The 21,085-nt window shown below is 37.5% G+C and overlaps 1 protein-coding gene across 3 annotated transcripts in view; it reads left to right on the top strand.

Annotated features, from left to right (window-relative positions):
- Positions 1 to 21,085, top strand: part of PHF8 (PHD finger protein 8) — a 95,472-nt gene that overhangs the window by 53,897 nt on the left and 20,490 nt on the right. For all 3 annotated transcript variants that reach the window (XM_047843635.1, XM_047843636.1, XM_047843637.1), the window contains 2 exons: positions 704 to 837; positions 1,439 to 1,752. In XM_047843635.1, the coding sequence (XP_047699591.1) occupies positions 704 to 837; positions 1,439 to 1,752 (448 nt within the window). The remainder of the gene's footprint in view (positions 1 to 703; positions 838 to 1,438; positions 1,753 to 21,085) is intronic.

The following is a 21,085-nucleotide window of genomic DNA, read 5'->3' as shown; positions in this document are numbered from 1 at the left end:
GTAGGAGCCTGCTCTGTGTCTAGTCTTCTGCCATTCTGGTTACAGAGACAGAAGACAGATTGTCATTCTAGTCGGAGGTAAAAAGATATCCTATGCATTCAATTCCTAAAATATTTATTAAGTGAAAGATTGTGTGCTAAGTACAGCTAAGCATATAACTGGGAGATCATAATTTAGTTGACATATTTTAAAAATCCTTTAATGCAGTGGAGTGCCTAGCTGGCTCACTCGGTTAGGCTTCTAACTCTTGATTTTGGCTCAGGTCATGATCTCACCATTTGTGAGATAGAGCCCTACGTCAGGCTCTGCACTGACAGCATGGAGCCTGCTTGGGATTTCTCCCTCTCCATCTCTCTCTGCCCCTCCCCCACTCACACTTTCTGTGTTTCCAAACAAACAAACAAACAAACAAACATTAACAAAATCCTTTAATGCCGGGTAGAAGAAAAGGCACTGCAATGTAGCAGAAAGAGTATCTGATTTGGAATATCTGATTATGATGTTACACAAATTATTTACTGAGCCTTAGCTTCCTTATCTGTAAAATGGGAGTTAACAATACCTACCTCACCAAGATGCTGTGAAGATTAAAATACTTGGTGCTTAGAAGATACTAGTATCCGGAGTGAAAATGTCAACACTGTATTGGGGCCTAACTAGACCAACCCTCAGCAGCTGAGGTGATATCCTCTTTCCCCAACAGGAGGACTATACAACAGATGAGGACATGGTAGAAGGGGTCGAAGGCAAGCTTGGGAATGGGAGTGGTGCTGGTGGAATTCTTGATCTGCTCAAGGCCAGCAGGCAGGTGGGGGGACCTGACTATGCTGCCCTCACGTGAGTACTGTCTTTGATCTCCCCTTTCCAGGTGATCAGATGCCACACCCTCCCACCCCCACCCAAAAGACTAGATCAGCCAATCAGCAGATATTTATCAAGATATTTAAAGGGACAAAGAATTAGCAAAGGCATTCAGGCTGAGAGACTAAAACAGACATGAAATCTGTCCTGGGGAACTTAAGATCTGACAGAAAGTGGATGTATATATAGACTTCAAAAGGGATCAATTTGGGGTTTTTTGGGACTTGGAAGAGGGACTGGAAGGGGCATGGAAGGAAAACCGGGCCTTTTCTGGGCCTTGTTTAAAAAATGAAAGAATTCAGCATGGGCGAACAGTGAGGGAGGTGCACCCCTCTTTTTGCCACCTTCCTGCTGTCTGCGGAAAGACTTGAGGCAAGAAGGACTGGCCTTGATGTGAAGACAGTCTTTGATATACTGTCTTGGTCCATTGGCTTGATTTCTGGTTTCTCATCTGGAATTGTTCTCTCCTTCCTCCCACCCTAAGCTCCACTATTGTCCCTTCTCCCTGACTGTTCTGATGACTATTTTCCTCTGACAACTACAGAAACTCCCTCAGCATTTCTCCTGTCCCTTGCAGCGAGGCCCCTGCCTCTCCCAGCACTCAGGAGGCCATCCAAGGCATGCTGTGCATGGCCAACCTGCAGTCCTCATCGTCCTCACCAGCTACCTCCAGCCTGCAGGCCTGGTGGACTGGGGGCCAGGACCGAAGCAGTGGGAGCTCCAGCAGTGGGCTGGGCACAGTGTCTAGCAGTCCTGCTTCCCAGCGCACCCCAGGGAAGCGGCCCATCAAGCGTCCAGCATACTGGAGAACCGAGAGCGAGGAGGAGGAAGAGAATGCCAGTCTGGATGAACAGGACAGCTTGGGAGCATGCTTCAAGGATGCAGAGTATAGTAAGGGTCCAGGCCAGAAGCGCTCCCCCTAGTCCCAGTCTCAAACCCAGTCCCAATCCAGGATAACCTGGGACAGTAGTGAGCAAAGACCTTGCCTTAAGCCTGATGCTTGCCTTCTTTGAGCCATGTTTTCTTAATGTGTAAAATGGAAATACCTACAGGTTGATTCAAGAATTAGAGATGGTGTTTGTCCAGAGCACCTGGCACATTGTCTTGCTCATGGAAGACCCTCAAAAAATGGTAGCCATTATAATTAGCTATCATCCATTTTTAAAATTGTCTAGCCTCCTTTGCTGGTAATTCTTTTTTCCCTTCTTGCCTGTTTTACCTCCATCACTTCCACTTCTCTGTTTGGTTCATCCCTTGCAAAGGTATATAATGACCTTTCAGCGGGCTTTTTACATTTAAGAGATGACCTTTTTTTAAGTTAAGATTTATTAAGTACTACAGTATATAAAGCACTTTTTTTATATAGTGCAGTTGACTTTAATGTGGGTTTTAATGTTGGTTTTTTTAAATTCTCATTGATCAAAATTCAAACAAGACTGAGAAAGCAAAAGAGCCCTTTGACTAATACTCTTCCTCCTCTGAGGAAGGTTACTTGAAGGTAACCTGTGCTATTAGTTGATGTATACCTTTCATTTTCTTGTACTTACAACCACATGTGGACATAAATAGATAGGGTTTTGTGTAGTATACATGGTTCTACAACTTGCTTGGATATCTTTCGATATCACTGATATCACATGGAGATCTATCTGCTTGATCAATAACATTGAGATCTACCTGTTGCATAGTAGCCTATAGCATAGATGTGCCACCATCTGTTTAACCATTGCCTTCTGATTAACATTTAGGTTGTTTCTGATTTTTTAGTTTGACTAACAATGCTGCATTGAAAATGCTTGTAAATAACTCTTAGTGTGCATGTGCCAGCTAACATTTCTATAGGGTAGCTAGACCTGCTGGATTGAAAGGTATGTATAAAATAAATGTTAATAGTGCCAAATTTCCCCTCCAAAAGGGCCAGTATATGAGCAGTGTATGAGACATACATGTTTCCCCACAGCCTTACCAGCTGTGGATATCATCAGTCTTCTTAATTTTTTGCAAATCTGATAGCAAAAGAAATGGTGTTTCAGTTTGTTTTATATGCTTATTGGCTCTTTTTAAATTTATTTTCTGTGAATTGATTCATTCCCCCATTTTTCTATTAGGATGTTGATTTTTTTATTGCTATGTAGGAGTTCTTTATATATTCTAGATTTGTTAGAGTGTTTTTTTTTAATAATTTTTTTTAATGTTTATTTATTTTGGGAGACAGAGTGCGGGGGGTGCGGGGCAGAGAGAGAGGGAGGCACAGAATCTGAAGCAAGCTTCAGGCTCTGAGCTGTCAGCACAGAGCCCATTGTGGGGCTCGAACCCACGAAGCGTGGGATCATGACCTGGGCCGAAGTCGGACGCTCAACCGACTGAGCCACCCAGGCCACCCCTAGAGTGGTTTTTTTTTAATTTATATTCTGGAAATGTTGCAAAATGTTTTCTTTTAGTCTGTTGCTTGTATTTTATTTATGGTATCTTTTAGCATGTCGAAGATTTCAGTTTTTACATAGTCATCTTTATCGATTTTTTTTTTGTATTTTATGTCTCGTATAAGAAAACTTTCTTATATTTTTACCTAAAGCGTGTGTAGAAGTCAAAATTGTATCTCTTTCTCTGGAATTAAGTTTTATGAATTGTGGGAGGTAAGAATGTAAATGTAATTTTTTCCCATATGGATAGTTATTTGCTCTGACACCATTTATTGACTGGTTCATCATTATCCCCCTGGTTTGAAGTTCTGCTTTTGTCATAAATTAAATTCCCATGTGTATGTGGATTTGTTTTTCTACTCTATTTCCAGTTCTGACCTTTAATAGCTATATAATTGGACAAACTAGTTAACCTCTCTGTGCTTCTCTAATAGTACCTACCTCATAGATTGTTGTGAGGATTAAATGAATTAATCTACATAAAGCACTCAGAACATTGCCCAGCACATGATAAGTGTTAGATATTATTAATATTTTCTGTTCTGTAAAATTTGTCCATTCCTTTTGTAATACCACATAGGTTAGTTACAATGGGCCTTGTGTCTGGTAGGACAGATCCCCTCTGCAGAACTTGCTTTAGACCTAAAGAGAGCACAAATGCTCAGCAAGCCCATCATCTCTGAGTGGAGCTGTGATTGGTCTTAGGGGCCTTCCAAGTTCCCCTGGCCACCCACCATACCTTCAGCAGATAGTCGAATCAGCCTACAGCTAAGACATCTGCCCCTGGCCTAACTACTTCCTTTTGTTCCCTGCTTTACCCAGCAACACGAGAAAGGCAGTTTAATAAGGAGATACTGATCTACTTGTTCTTATTTTTCCTGAATTTCCAGGCCATTATTGAGTTTTTTCTATTCCAGATGGATTTTAGAATCGGCTTGTCAAATTACATGGAAAATTATATTAGGATTTTTTTAATTAGGATCTCATGCATTTGTAGATAAATTTATGGAGACTGACATCTTCCATCAGAGAGGCCTTTCTGCTCTAATGGGATGTATGTATTCTTGAAAAACTTCTTGTCCTGAAAATGTGTACACTAAAAATAATAGGGCTTACAAGAAAAAGAGGGTTAAGAGCACACCCCTCAAAGTCTCTGTGGCTTTGAAGGCAAAACACCCAAATAATGACAGTCCTAATAATAATCCTTGCCCAGTTAGCAAGGCATTGGCATTTGCACCTAGCATCAGAATCAGTGGTTTCTTTGTAGCCTTAAACCCTGGGCTCAGGCTTTTTCCTTCCAGATGTGGGTTCTTGAGGGCATTTGCTTAAGATAGATACCAGCTTCATCAAATTAAAATCTGATTCAGGGCCTAGTCTTCAGCAGTCTTTTTGTCTTTTTTAAACATAGGGCAAATGTCTTCACAACTTCCTCATCTGCTTTCTTAGCTATCCTCCTCCCACCGGAGCTTCGTTTTGTAGGAAACAAAGGCACCATTTTCTCTTCCTCTAGTGGGAGGCACTATTGCAGGATTTTCAGCTTCTGTCTGTAGGTATTCATATATTGCTAGGGCTTTATCTGTAATTGTGAGAAAATTCATCCCTGATTGGTTAAAAATAACATGCCAAATAAAATTGCTTTGGAAACAGTGTAATTTCTGGATGACTTTGACGTCATTTGGACATGAGCAGTCACAAAACAGGCCATCTCGTCCTTCTGTCTTCAAACATGGTCTATCTCTCTATTCATGTGGGTTTTCTTGTATATCTGTTCAGTTTATTTACTAGGTGTTTTAAAGTTTGGTTCCTATTGAAAGTGGCATCTTTTCATCTATTACATTTTCCATTTGGCTGTTGCTAGTATGCAGGAAAATAATTGATTTTTCTATTTTGATCCTGTATTGGATTACCTTACTATGCTCTTATTAGTTGTTTCAGTTAATGGTCTTGGGCTCTTGAGGTAGATAATCTGTGTCCCCTATCTTAGTCTGCTAGAGCTGCTATAACAAAATGCCACAGACTATATGGCTTAAACAACAGACATTTATTTTCTCACGGTTCTGGAGGCTGGAAGTCCAAAATCAAAGTACTAGCAGTGTTAGGTTCCCCTGAGGCCTCTCCTTGGCTTGCAGATGATCTCCCTCTTACTGCTTCCTCACCTGATCTTCCCTTTGTGAACATAGGCCCCTGATGTCTCTATGTATATCCTAATCTCTTCTTAAAAGGGCACATATTGGATCAGGGCCCACCCTAGTGGCCTCATTTTAACTGAATTATCTCTTTGAAAGCCTTATCTCCAAATATAGACATATTCTGAGGTACTAGGGGTTAGGAATTCAACATATGAAATTGGGGGGGCAGGACACAAGTTAGCTCATAATATCCCTTTTCTTTCTAGTGTTCGATAGCTCTAGATTTTTCTAGTTTTATCACACTGTTGAATAGTAACAATGATAGGGGGCGTCCTTGTATTGTTTCTGACTTTAAAGGTAATGCTGCCAGTATTTCTCCACTCGATACATAGGGCTCTCTGTAGGTCTCTGATAGGCGGTGTTCATGAAGTTCAGGGGGGAGTATCGATCTCTAGTTTGAGAGGTTTTTGTTTGTTTGTTTTAATCAGAAACAGAATTAGGTTTTGGCAAATGTTTTTTTTTGGCATCTTTTGATTATAAGTGCATAGTTTTTCTCTGTTAATTTGTTAATTATAATATATGTTAATAGAATTACTGATTTTGAGTTGACATTTCCTTCTTGGGATTGGCTGTACTTGTCATGGTGTTTAACAGTAGTTTGTTTATTTAGTTCATTTGACTACTAATCATCTTGTTTGTTTACTATTAATTTCTGGTTTTATTTTAGTCCTTTTTCTTAAAGCTCTTTGCACAACACCTCAAGTTGAAAGCTCTGTTCCTTTCTTTTCAGTCTCTTTTCCCTTTTGATAAAGGGTTTTTTAAATTTTATTTTTCAAATCAGCATGAAGTAAAATTGGCTTTGTTGCTATAACATGTTTAGATTCTTGTAACCACCACCATAATGAGCATACAGAACCTCCTCACACTCCCTTATGTTGTCCCTTGGTAACTGTGCTCTCCCTCTACCCTAACGCCTAGCAACCACCGATTTCATCTCCATCCCTGTGGTTTTGGCCTTTGCCAGAATGTCATGTAAATGGAGTTACGCAGTATATAATATTTTCAGATTAGCATCTATTATTCAGTATAGATGTTCTTATGTATCAATAGATGTTTCCTTTTTACTGCTCTCATCCATTGTAAACCACAGTTTCTTTATCCATTCACCCGTTGAAGGACATTTGGGTTGTTTATAGCTTTGGATGAGCTGCTGTGAACATTCATGTGCAGGCTTTTGTGTGAACATGAGTCTTCATTTCTCTAGGGTAAATGCCTTAGAATGGGATTCCTGGACTGTATGGGCAGTGGATAAGAAATGGCCAAGGTGTTTCCCAGAGTGGTTGTGCCACTTTACATTCCTGCCAATAATGTATGAGAGTTCCAATTGCTCCACATACTTTTCAGCACTTGGTATTGTCATTGTATTTATTTTAGCCATCCTAATAAGTGTATAGTGATATGTCATTTAATGGGTTTTCTAATGTCTAATGATGTATCTATTGACCATTCATGCATCTCTCTTTTGAGATGTCTTTAAATAGACGCTTTGAATTACTTGCCTATATTTTTTTAGAGGTATAATTAACATAGAGTGTTATATTAATTCCAGGTATACAATATAAAGATTCAACAGTTCTGTATGTGACTCACTGCTCATCAAGATAGGTGTTCTCTTAATCCCCTTTATCTATTTCACCCATTCCCCATAACCACCTGCCCTGGCAACCACCAGTTTGTTCTCTATAAAGATTCTAGTTTTTTGTTTGTCTCCTTTTCTGTTTGTTCCTTCATTTTGTTTCTTAAATTCCACATATGAGTGAAATCATGTTGTATTTGTCTTTCTCTGACTTATTTCACTTAGCATTATACTCTGTAGGTCCCTCCACACTGTTGTAAATGGCAGGATCTCATTCTTTTCTATGGCTGAGTAATAGTTCAGTGTGTGTGTGTGTGTGTGTGTGTGTGTGTGTGTGTGTAATACCACATTTTCTTTATTCATTGATCTGTGGATGGGCTTATCTGTGGTTGAGTTGCTTCTATATCATGGCTATTATAAATAATGCTGCAATAAACATAGAGGTGCATATATCTTTTCAAATTAGTGTTTTTATTTTCTTTGCGTAAATACCCAGTAGTGACATTGTGACATTACTGGATCATATGGTAATTCTATTTTTAATTTTTTTGAGGAACCTTCATATTGTTTTCCACAGTGGCCACATCAATATGCATTCCCACCAACAGTACACAAGAGTTCTGTTTTCTCCACATCCTGCCCAACGGTTGTTATTTCTTGTCTTTGATTTTTAGCCATTCTGACAGATATAAAGTGATATCTCATTGTGGTTTTGATTTGCATTTCCATGATGATTATTGATGTTGAGCATTTTTTCCATGTTTGGCCATCTGTAGGTTGTCTTTGGAAAAACGTCTGTACAGGTTCTCTGCCCATGTTTAAATCAGAGTATTTATTTGCTTTTTTTGGTGTTGAGTTGTTTAAGTTTTTGTATTTTTTGGAGATTAATCCCTTATTGAATATATCATTTGCAAATATTTTCTCCTATTCTGTAGGCTGCCTTTTTGTTTTGTGGATGGCTTCCTTTGCTCTGCAAAAGCATTGTGTTTTGGTGTAGTCCAAATACTTTAATTTTGCTTTTGTTTTCCTTGCCCAAGGACACATAGCTAGAAAAATGTTTCTATGTCCATTGTCAAGATTATTGCATATGTTTACTTTCTAGGAGTTTTATGATTTCAGGTCACACATTTAGGTCCTTAATCCATTTTGAGTATATTTTTATGTATGGTCTAAGAAAGTGGTCCAGTTTCATTATTTTGCATGTAGCTGTCCTGTTTTCCTGTCACCATTTAATGAAGAGACTGTCTTTTCTCCATTGTATCTTCTTGCCTCCTTTGTTGTGGATTAATTGACCATATAGGTATGGGCTTATTTCTGGCCTCTCTATTCTGTTTGATTGATCTATGTGTCTGTTTTTGTGCCAGTACCATACTGTTTTGATTACTACTGCAGCTTTGTAGCATATTTTGAAATTTGGGATTGTGATAACTTCCAGCTTTGTTCTTCTTTCTTAAGATTGCTTTGACTATTCAGGGTCTTTTGTGGGTCGATACAAATTTTAGTGTTATTTGTTCTAGTGCTGTGAAAAAATGTTGGCATTTTGAAAGGGATTGCATTAAATCTGTAGATTGCTTTGGGTGGTATGGACATTTTAACAATATTTGTTCTTCCAATCCATGAGCATAGAATATCTTTCTATTTGTTTGTGTTCTCTTCAGTTTCTCTCATCAGCATTTTATAGTTTTTCAAAGTACAGGTCTTTCACTTTCTTAAATAAGTTCATTCCTAGGTATTTTGTTATTTTTGGTGGAGTTGTAACTGGAATTATTTCCTTAGTTTTTCTTTCTGCTACTTCATTTTTAGTATATAGAAATGCAACAGGTTTCTATATATAATTTTGTATCCTACAACTTTACTGAATTTATTTATCAGTTTAGTGAATTTTTGGTGATATCTTTAGGGTTTTATTATGTCATCTGCAAATAGTGAGAGTTTTACTTTTCCTGACCAATTTGGATACCCTTTATTTCTTTTTCTTGTCTGACTGCTGTGGCTAGGACTTCCAGTACTATGTTGAACAAAAGTGGTGAGAGTAGACATCCTTGTCTTGTTCCTGATCTTAGGGGAAAAGCTCTCAGTTTTCTCCATCAAGTAGGATGTTCTCTGTGGGTTTTTCATATATGACCTTTATTATGTTGAAGTATATGTTCCCTCTAAACCTACTTTGTTAAGAATTTATATCATGAATAGATGTTGTACCTGGTCAAGTGCTTTTTCTACATCTATTGAAATGGTTTTTAATCTTTCTCTTATTGATATGATGTATCACATTGATTGATTTGTGAATATTGAACCACCCTTGCATTTTGGGAATAAATCCCACTTGAGCGTGGTGAATAATTTTTTAAATGTATTGTTGGCTTTAGTTTGCTACTATTTTGTTGAGGATGTTTGCATCTGTGTTCATCAGAGATACTGGCCTGTAGTTTTCTTTTTTTAGTGTGTTTATCTGGTTTCGGTATCAGAGTGATGGTGGCCTTGCAGGATGAATTTGGAAGCTTTCCTTCCTCTTCTGTTTTTTTATTTTTTTTGGAATAATTTGAGAAGAATAGGTGGGTATTAATACTTCTGTAAGTGTTTGGTAAAATTCACCTGTGAAGCCTAGAATTCACCTGTGAAGGTCTTGGAGTTTTGTTTGCTGCAAGTTTTTTGATTGTTGATTCAATTTCATTGCTGGTAATTGGTCAGTTCATATTTTTGTATTCCTTCATGATTCGGTTGTGTAAGGTTATATGTTTCTAGGAATTTATCTATTTTTTCTCAGTTGTCCAATTTGTTGGCATATAAGTGTTTAGAGTATTCTCTTATAATCTTTTGTATTCCTGTGGTGTGGTTGTTATTTCTCCTCCTTCATTCTGATTTTGAGTTCTCTCTTTTTCTTGATGAGTCTGGCTAAAGGTTTATCCATTTTGTTTATATTTTCAAAGAACCAGTTGTTTCATTGATGTGTTCTATTGTTTGGTCTCCATTTTATTTATTTCTGCTCTACTCATTATTATGTCTTTCCTTCTACTCAGCTTAGCTTTGTTCTTTTTCTATCTCCTTCAGGTGTAGGGTTAGGATGTATATTTGAGATTTTTCTTGTTTGTTTAAGTAGGCCTGTATTGCTGTAATCTTCCCTTTTAGAACACCTTTTTCTGCATTCCAGTTATTTTGGACAATTGTGTTTTCATTTTCACTTGTTTCCATGTGTTTTTAAAATTTCCTCTTTGATTTCTTGGTTCATCCATTCACTGTTGAGTAGCATGTTATTTAGCCTCCATGTATTTGTGCTTTTTCCAGAGTTAGTCTTGTGGTTGATTTCTAGTTTCATACTGTTGTAGTCAGAAAAGATACATCGTACGATTTCAGTCTTTTTAAATTTATTGAGACTTGTTTCATGGCTTTACAGGTGTTCTATTCTGAAGAAGGCTCCATGTGCACTTAAAAAGAATGAGTATTCTCTTTTTAGTTGAAATATTCTGAATATATCTATTAGGACCATCTGGTCCAATGTGTCATTCAAAGCCATTGTTTCCTTGTTGATTTTCTGTCTGAATTATCCTTGCATTGATCCTTACTGCAGATCCTTACTTTGTTAATAGTTGTTTTATGTATTTAGGTGATTCCATGTTGGGCGCTTAAATATTTATAATTGTTCTATCCTTTTGTTGGATTGTTCACTTTATCATTAGGTGGTGTCCTTCCTTGTCTCTTGTTGCAGTCTTTGTTTTAAAGTTTATTTTGTTTGATATCAGGGGTGCTTGAGTGGCTCAGTCAGTTAAGTGTCCAACTCTTGATCTCAGCTCAGGTCATGATCTCATAGTTCATGGGATCAAGCCCTGCATCGGGCTCTGCGCTGACATCACGGAGCCTGCTTGGGATCCTCTCTCCCTCTCTCTCTGCCCCTCCCCTGCTCATACTCTTGCACTCTCTCACTCTCAAAATAAATAAGTAAACTTATAAAAATGAAGTCTATTTTGTTTGACATCAGTATTGCTACCCAGCTTTCTTTTCGCTTCCATCTGCATGGTAAATGTTTTTCCATCCTTTCACTTTCAGTCTGCATATATCTTAGGTCTGAAGTGAGCCTCTTATAGATGGGTCTTGCTCTTTTCTCCATTCAACCACCCTGTGTCTTTTGATTGGATCATTTAGTCCATTTACATTTAAAGTAATTATTGGAAGGTATGTACTTATTGCCATTGTTATTTGTTTTTCAGTTATTTCTGTAGTTCTTTTGCTCTCTTCCCTTGTAGTTTAATTGCATTTTTGCGTGATATGCTTAGATTCCTTTCTCTTTATTTTTTGTGTATGTATTACAAGTTTTTGATTTGTGGTTACCATTAGGTTCATAATAACATCTTATGCCTATAGCAGTCTATATTAAGTTGATGGTCGCTTAAGTTGGTACCCACTTAAAACATTAAATTTTTACCACTCCCCGTGTTTTATGTATATAACATCATACTTTACATCCTTTTCTTTTGTGAATCCCTTGACTGATTTTTTTTTAATTTTTTTTAACGTTTATTTATTTTTGAGACAGAGAGAGACAGAGCATGAACGGGGGAGGGTCAGAGAGAGGGAGACACAGAATCCGAAACAGGCTCCAGGCTCTGAGCTGTCAGCACAGAGCCCGACGCAGGGCTCGAACTCACGGACCGCGAGATCATGACCTGAGCTGAAGTCGGCCACTTAACCGACTGAGCCACCCAGGCGCCCCTCTTGACTGATTTTATAGATATAATTGATTTTACTGTCTTTGTGCTTTAACCTTCATACTGATTTGATAAGTGATTTATGTACTACTTTTATTATGTGTTTGCATTTACCTGTGAAATTTTTTCCCATTATTTTCTTGTGATTAAGGCCTTCTGTTTCCACTCAAATAATTCCCTTTAACATTTCTTGCAGGGCTGGTTTATTGGTGATGAACTCCTTTAACTTTTTTTTTTGTCTGGGAAATTCTTTATCTGTCTGTCTGTTCTGAATGATGTCCTTGGTGGGTTTGCATATTCTTGGTTGCAGGTTTTTTCCTTTCAGCACTTTGAATATATGATGCCACTCCCTTCTGGCCTGACAAGTTTCTGCAGAGAAATTAGCTGATAACCTTACGGGGTTTCTCTTGTATGTAATGGTTTCATTTTCTCTTGCTACTTTTAAAATTCTCTCTTTATCACTGCTTTTTGCCATTTTAATTATCATGTGTTTTGCTGTGGTCCTCCTTGGGATAATTTTGTTGGGTACTCTCTGTGCTTCCAGGATCAGGATATCTGTTTCCTACCTCAGATTAGGAAAGTTTTCAGCTATTATTTCTTCAAGTAAATTTTCTGCTCCCTTCTCTCTCTCTTTTCTTCTGATTCTGTGATCCTTATAATGTGAATGTTATTATACTTGATAATGTTATTGAGTTCCTTAACCAATTCTCATTTTTTTTCTTTTTGCTGCCCAGCTTGGTTGCTTTCCATTACCGTCTTCCAGATTGCTGATCCATTATTCTTCCTCCTCTAATCTGCTATTGATTCCTTCTAGTATATTTTTATTTCAGTTATTGAGTTATTGGCATCTGACTGGGTCTTTTTTATATTTTCTGGCTCTTTGTTAAAGGTCTCACTGAGATCCTTCATTCTTTTCTCAAGTCCAGTGAGTATTTTTATGACCATTACTTTGAATTCTCTTAACAGGCATATTACTTCATTTAATTTAGCTGTTTTGTTGTGGTTTTGTCCTGTTCTTTGATTTCATACATATTCCTCTGTCTCCTCATTTTGTCTGACTCTGTCTTTGTTTCTGTCTATTAGGAAATTAGGCTACAATTCCTGATCTTGAAAGTAGTGACCTTATGAAGAAGTGGTCCTGTGGTGCCCTTTAGCACAATGTCCCCTGTTCACCAGAACCAGACAAGTTAGAGGTGTCTCTTTTGTGGGTGGGTGTGCCTCTACTATTGTAACTGAGCCACGTATACCTTCAGTCCACTTGGTTGCAATGACCTACTCTGCCTACTTTGGGCACACAGGGCAGGATTTGGTCCCTGTGCTGTTAAAGAGCCTGTCTGGGTTTGCCATGGGCTTATAAGTTGGGTGGTGTCAGTAGTTACACACTTGCCTGCCCTCAGCTCATCTCCTGGGGCTGTAGTCACATTGACCTACAGGGAAGTCTCTATATTGTACTCCCAGAGGCTTTCATTGATCGGTGGACCTGACAGTTGGACAAGATGCCTGCCCCCAGTCTAGGACTGATGGGCAGGGCACTATCTCTCTGCTGCCAGTTATAAGGTTCGGGCACTGGGACTGAGGGCATACTGGTGTGTATGGTTATCTTCCCTTCTCTCCCAGACAGTAGTCACTTTGGACTGGTGCTTTTCTCTGCTGGGGTTCCTTGCAGAGCATATTGGGACAGGAGTAGCTTTGGAGGGAGACCTCTCTCTTCAGTGGGGTAGGTTGGATGGACCGATTGGCAGGAGAGGAAGGGGGAAGGGCACATGGTGCTAGCAAGATAGGTAGACAGTGTTTACACTGGTTCCCACAAGTGACCTGCTATCCACACTGGGGACAGGGAAAGAAATTTGGTGCCTACCAACAGTTTTGTTCTTGGAGAGGTCTCCTAAAAATTCCTGCTCCTCTAGTGCAAGTTCTGAGATTAGTAAATAAATCTTCAGTATATCCCAGGTGGTTTTCAAACTGCTGCTTCTGTGCTGTATCTTGGCCAAGTTATTTGTTTTACTGGCCCTTGAAGGGCTGGGTCCCAATTTCCTATTGCCCCCCAATTCTCCAGAATATAATATAGCTCTTCCCAGGATCTAAGCCCACTGGTTTTTAAAGTACCTGGAGGTAAGCCCTGCTGAGTGTAAAAACTCTCAAAGTGAAGCCCCACTTCTTTTTCAAAGCCAAATGTTACAGAAACTCGTCTTTCCAGTGTGGGTCCTCTGTGCCTGGGGTGGGGTCTGATCTTCTCACTTCTTTGTGCTTGTAGTGTCCCTTCTGTTTGTGATTAGTCTCATCTCCATCCCTCCTACCCTTTTGATGTGGCCTCCTGTTTACAATTAACTGTGTAATGTCTGTTCTACCAGCCTTTGGTCATTTTCAGTGTCAGTTGCACTGATGTGGCTGTTACCTTGGTAAGTCTGTAGGACAAGCAAGATCAGGATCCTCCTACTCCTCCATCTTCCAACATTTGCTCCTTTTTTTAGTTGTGCTTTTTATTTCTTAAGTGTTGAGCTTTGAAATTTCTTTATAGTCTGAGTTCAAGTCTCTTATCAGATATATTTTCTCCTAGTCTATACCTTGTCTTTCATTCTTAACACTTTCTTTCTTAAAGTAAGCACTTACATTTTCTAGAAAAGTCCAGTGTCTTCAATTTTATTTATTTATTTTTTAGAGACTACAAGTGAAGGAGAGGGGCAGAGGGAGGGAGGGAGGGAGGGAGGGAGAGAGAGAGAGAGAGAGAGAGAGAGAGAGAGAGAGAGAGAATCTTAGGCAGGCTCCATGCGAAGCATGGAGCCTGACACGGGACTCGATCCCACAACCCTGGGATCATGACCTAAGCTGAAATCAAGAGTCGGACACTCAACCAACTGAACCACCCAGGTGCCCTTCAATTTTATCTTTTAATGATTATGCTTTTGATGTCTCCTTTAGCAATTCTTTATGTAAACTCAGGTCATAACAGTTGTCTCTTCTCATCTAAAAATTTTATGGTTTTACATTTCTATCCATGATCTATTCTGACTGAAGTTTTACATAAGGCATGTTTAGGTTGAGGTTCCCGCCCCTTTTTTGGCATATGGATGTCCAGTTGTCACAATACCACCATTTGTTTAATAGACTTTTTTCACCATTGACTTGCGTTTACACCTTTGTAAAACGTCAAATGGCCAAATTTGTGTGGGTCTGTTTCTGAATTGTTTCATTCTTTTGCACTGATCTATGTATCTGTGCCTTTGCCAGTACTTTAGTGTCTTGATTACTATAGCCCTATAGCAATTCTTAAGATTAAGTACTATGAGTTCAATTTTGCCTTTCCATGTAAATTTTAGAATTAGTTTATCTGAAGCCACAAACATTTCTTCTGGAATTTTGATTGGAATTGTATTTAAATGTATAGATCAGTTTGGTGAAAATTAGCATCTTTATTTTTCATTGAGGTAAAATTCACAAAACATGTAATTTAACCATTTTAAATTGTACAATTCAGTGGCATTTAGTGCATTTACAGTGTTATGAAACCAGTGCCTCTCTCTGTTTCCAAAACATTTTCATCACCTCAGAAAAACTCCCCATATCCATTAAGTGATTGTTACCCTGCTGGTAACACTCATCTCCTGGTAATCACTAATCTGCTTTCTGTCTGATTTCTTTCTTGCCCATTATAGATATTTCATATAAAGTAATAATGTAATATTTGACCTTTTGTGTCTGGCTTATTTTGTTTAGCATAATGTTTTCAAGGTTCATCTAAGTTGTAGAATATATCAGTATTTTGTTCCTTTTTATGGATGAACAGTATTTCATTGTATGGATATGCCACAATTTGTTTATCTGTTCATCTGCTAATGGGCATTTGGGTTATTTCCATCTTTTGGCTATTATGAATAATGCTGCTATAGACATTTGTGTCTATGTTTCTGTGTGGATATGTTATGTTTTCATTTGTCCTGAGCATATACCTAGGAGTAGAATTGCTAGGTCATATGCTAATTCTATGTTTAAGTCTTTGAGAAATCACCAAACTATTTCTACAATGACTGTGAGACAATTGGCATCTTAGATATATTGAATATTCTAATCTATGTATATGGTATATTCCTCTGTATTTAATCTTTTTAAAATATCTTTCATTGGTGTTTTATAGATTTTACATACAGATCCTGTACATGTTTTGTTAGATTTATCCCAAAGTTCTGTATTTTTGGAGATATTATGAATGGTACCTTTTTTAACTTTTGGTTTCCAATTGTTAAATGCTAGTGTGCATAAATATGATTTTGGTGTATTGACCTTGTATCCTGCAATATTGGTATATTAATTTATTCTAGGAGTTTCAAAAATATATTCTTGGGATTTTTTGTATAGATGATTATGTCATGTGCAAATATAGACAGTCTTATTCATTTCGTTCTAATCTGTAAGTCTTTTATTTCTTCTTGCCTTTTTGTTTTGGCTAGAACTTGAAGCACTGTATGGTGAGTGAACAACCTTACCTTGTTTCCAATTCCACTCAGTCTTTTCACTATTATAATATTAGCCATAGGTTGTCAGGTTAAGGAAGTTCATTTCTATTCCTATTTTTCTGAGAGTTTGTTTATGAGTGGGTATTGAATTTTGCCCAGTGTTTTTGTTCTGTCAATGGATATGATCATGTGGTTTTTCTTCTTTTGTCTATTAATATGATAGGTTACATTGATTGATTTTCAAATATTGAACCAGACTTAAAATTACAGTATAGACCTTACTTGATCATGGTATATTAATCTTTTTATATATTACCCGATTCAATTACTAGAATTTCACTGAGGATTTTTGTGTCTATGTTTATGATTGATACTGGTCTGTAAGTTTTTTTTTACTCTCTGACTTCAGTTTTGGTATAAGGGCAATGCTGGCCTCAAACAATGAGCTGGGAAATATTCCCTTCTCTTCTATTTTGTGGAACTGGTTGTGTAGAATTAGTGGTTTTTTTTTTCTTTTTTCAAGTGTTTAGTTGAATTTATAAATGAAACCATCTGTGCCTAGAGACTTCTTTTTCAAGTTTTAACTATGGTTTTATTTTCCTTAGTAGGTATTATTACTAGTAGTAATAGTATTAATACTACAAACAGAATTGTTTGTAGTATTCTCCTAGTATCCTTTTAATGTCTGTGATGTCTTTAGTATCTCCCTTTTTATTCTTGATATTAGTAATTTGTGTCTTGTCCTTTTTCCTTTGTCATTCTTGCTGGCATTTTATCAGTTAATGGATCTTTTCAAAAGACCTACTTTTGGTTTTATTTAATATTTACTATGATTTTTTTTATTACTCAGGATTTAGTCTATGTTGATAATTTTGCACTGTGAACTTGATAAGAATGTATATTCAACTATTGTTGGGTTGAGTGTTCTAAAAGTTTCAATTAGATCAAGCTGATTGATGATAATGTTCTATATCTTTGCTGATTTTCTGTGTACTTGTATCAATTACTGAGAGAGAAGTGTTGAAGTCTCCCAATTATAATTAAGGATTTGTCTATATCCCTTTTTAGTTCCATAAGTTTCTACTTCATGTACTTGGAAGCTCTGCTGTTAGGTGCATCTACATTTAAGATTGTTATGCCTTCTTATTGAGTTCAACCTCTTGTCATTATGTTAGTTCCCTTTATGTTCCAGGTAATTTTTCTTGATCTGAAGTTACTTTGTCTGATAATATAGTTAATCCAGCTTTCTTTAATTAATGGTATGTTATATCATTTTCTTCCTTTCTTCCTTTTTATTTATGTATTCATTCATTTATTCATTGATTCATTTATTTTTACCATGACCCAGAACTCAGCCTGTATCCTTTATCTTTGGTTCCCAAGTGATATTTGATTCACATCCATACAGAATTAAGAGAAAAAAAACTTGAATCTGTTCTCACTGCTATTCACTGAAATAATTTAGAATAAGATGAGGCCTCATTTCTCTAAACTGAACCAAGAGGAAACCTGTATTCACTGTTTGAAAAAAAGAAAGGAAAATAAGCTTCTAAGATTGAACTGACTCATTCATTGGAGGTCAGGAAACCGCTGTACACCTCACTTATCTGCAGAAAAATGCAAATGGATGCAACCACATAATCACTTAGTGTAATTTAGAATTCTGACTTCAGTGCTTACAGGGATGTGGCAGGACCATACTGGTGCAGTCTGGTGGCAAGAATGTTAATCATGAAATCTTACTGTGGAACATGTACCCCAGAGAATGTCTCCCACAAATCCATCAGGAGACAGGTATGCTAATATTCCTATAGGGGGCCTTGATGCCATCCTTCGGGGAAAGGAGAAGTCATGGGTGGTAAATGTTAGCACAGTCAGAAATAATGGGTTAGATTTACACACAGAAACATACAGATTTCAGATGTAGTACTGAATAAACTAAGAAACAATGGCATTTCAACAAATTAAAAATGTACACAATGGTATTTTTCAGGGGAAATTTAAGTTACTCTTCTATTTTATTTCTTACCTATATGATTTCATTTAAAGTGAGTTTTTTTGTAACCATTTACTTGAGTTCTATGGTGTTTTAAAAAATCCTTATTGATTATCTATTTTTAGACCATTTATGTTTAATGTAACTAATGATATGTTCAGATGAAGGCTTACCATTTTATTGTGTCATTTATATTTGTTTTCTCTTTTTGTTTTTCTTTCTCATTTCCTCCCCTCATTTGGATTATTTGAATAATTTTTAATATTTGATTTTAATTTATCAATGAGTTTTTTACTATGTTTCTTTGTATAACACTCTTATTTTATTTTATTTTTTTAATTTTTTTTTTCAACGTTTATTTATTTTTGGGACAGAGAGAGACAGAGCATGAACGGGGGAGGGGCAGAGAGAGAGGGAGACACAGAATCGGAAACAGGCTCCAGGCTCTGAGCCATCAGCCCAGAGCCCGATGTGGGGCTCGAACTCACGGACCGCGAGATCGTGACCTGGCTGAAGTCGGACGCTTAACCGACTGCGCCACCCAGGTGCCCCAACACTCACTTTTAAAGAGACTGTCTTGTCCCCATAGAATGTTCTTGGAACCCTTGTCAGAAATTCAATTGACTATAGATGTTGGGGTTTCTTTCTGGACTCTCAATTTTATTCCATCATTCTGTTCTTTTTCAAGATTGTTTTGGCAATTCCAGGTACCTTGCAATTCCACTGGAATTTTAAGATCAACTTTTCCATTTCTGCAAAAAAATGCCATCAGTATTTTGATAGGAATTGCATTGAATTTGTAGAATGCTTTGGATATTATTGCCATCTTAACAATATTAAGAGCTCCAATCTATGAACATAGGCTGGTTTTCCATTTATTTAGGTCTTCTTTAATTTCTTTCAGTAATGTTTTATAGTTTTCAGTATATAAGTCTCATACCTCCTTGATTAAAATTTATTCTTATTTGCTTTATTCTTTTTGATGCTATTGTACATGGAATTGTTCTCTTAATTTTCTTTACATATTGTTCTTCTAGAAACACAACTGATTTTTACATTGATCTCATAATCCTTAAGCTTTACTGATTTCTGTTATTAGCTCTCATGATCCTTAAACTTTACTGATTTCTATTATTAGCTCGAATAGATTTTTGAAGATTCTTTAGGATTTTTCTGTACATAGCATAAAGTCATCTGCAAATAGAGTTTTATTTCTTCCTTTCTAATTTGATGCCTTTTATTTCTTTTTCTTGCCTAATAGTTCTGGATAGAACTTCTAGTACAATGTTGAATAATAGTGGTGAAAGTGGGCATAATTGTCTCATTCTTCATCTTCAGGGAAAAGTTTTAGCCTTTCACTTTTGAGTATGATGTTAGTTGTGGGTTTTCTTTTTTTTTTTTTAATATATGAAATTTATTGTCAAATTGGTTTCCATACAACACCCAGTGCTCATCCCAAAAGGTGCCCTCCTCAATACCCATCACCCACCCTCCCCTCCGTCCCACCCACCATCAACCCTCAGTTTGTTCTCAGTTTTTAACAGTCTCTTATGCTTTGGCTCTCTCCCACTCTAACCTCTTTTTTTTTTTCCCTTCCCCTCCCCCATGGGTTTCTGTTAAGTTTCTCAGGATCCACATAAGAGTGAAACCATATGGTATCTGTCTTTCTCTGTATGGCTTATTTCACTCAGCATCACACTCTCCAGTTCCATCCACGTTGCTACAAAAGGCCATATTTCATTTTTTCTCATTGCCACGTAGTATTCCATTGTGTATATAAACCACAATTTCTTTATCCATTCATCAGTTGATGGACATTTAGGCTCTTTCCATAATTTGGCTATTGTTGAGAGTGCTGCTATAAACATTGGGGTACAAGTGCCCCTATGCATCAGTACTCCTGTATCCCTTGGATAAATTCCTAGCAGTGCTATTGCTGTGTCATAGGGTAGGTCTATTTTTAATTTTCTGAGGAACCTCCACACTGCTTTCCAGAGCGGCTGCACCAAGTTGCATTCCCACCAACAGTGCAAGAGGGTTCCCGTTTCTCCACATCCTCTCCAGCATCTAGAGTCTCCTGATTTGCTCATTTTGGCCACTCTGACTGGCGTGAGGTGATATCTGAGTGTGGTTTTGATTTGTATTTCCCTGATAAGGAGCGACGTTAAACATCTTTTCATGTGCCTGTTGGCCATCCGGATGTCTTCTTTAGAGAAGTGTCTATTCATGTTTTCTGCCCATTTCTTCACTGGATTATTTGTTTTTCGGGTGTGGAGTTTGGTGAGCTCTTTATAGATTTTGGATACTAGCCCTTTGTCTGATATGTCATTTGCAAAAATGTTTTCCCATTCCGTTGGTTGCCTTTTAGTTTTGTTGGTTGTTTCCTTTGCTGTGCAGAAGCTTTTTATCTTCATAAGGTCCCAGTAATTCACTTTTGCTTTTAATTCCCTTGCCTTTGGGGATGTGTCGAGTAAGAGATTGCTATGGCTGAGGTCAGAGAGGTCTTTTCCTGCTTTCTCCTCTAAGGTTTTGATGGTTTCCTGTCTCACATTCGGGTCCTTTGTCCATTTTGAGTTTATTTTTGTGAATGGTGTGAGAAAGTGGTCTAGTTTCATCCTTCTGCATGTTGCTGTCCAGTTCTCCCGGCACCATTTGTTAAAGAGACTGTCTTTTTTCCATTGGATGTTCTTTCCTGCTTTGTCAAAGATGAGTTGGCCATACGTTTGTGGGTCTAGTTCTGGGGTTTCTATTCTATTCCATTGTTCTATGTGTCTGTTTTTGTGCCAATACCATGCTGTCTTGATGATGACAGCTTTGTAGTAGAGGCTAAAGTCTGGGATTGTGATGTTTCCTGCTTTGGTCTTCTTCTTCAAAGTTACTTTGACTATT

This window comes from Prionailurus viverrinus, chromosome X (genome assembly GCF_022837055.1).
Source record: "Prionailurus viverrinus isolate Anna chromosome X, UM_Priviv_1.0, whole genome shotgun sequence".
NCBI classification, from domain to species: domain Eukaryota; kingdom Metazoa; phylum Chordata; class Mammalia; order Carnivora; family Felidae; genus Prionailurus; species Prionailurus viverrinus.
The sequence above is the reverse complement of the archived record's forward strand: the minus strand, read 5'-3'. Positions and strand labels throughout refer to the sequence as shown.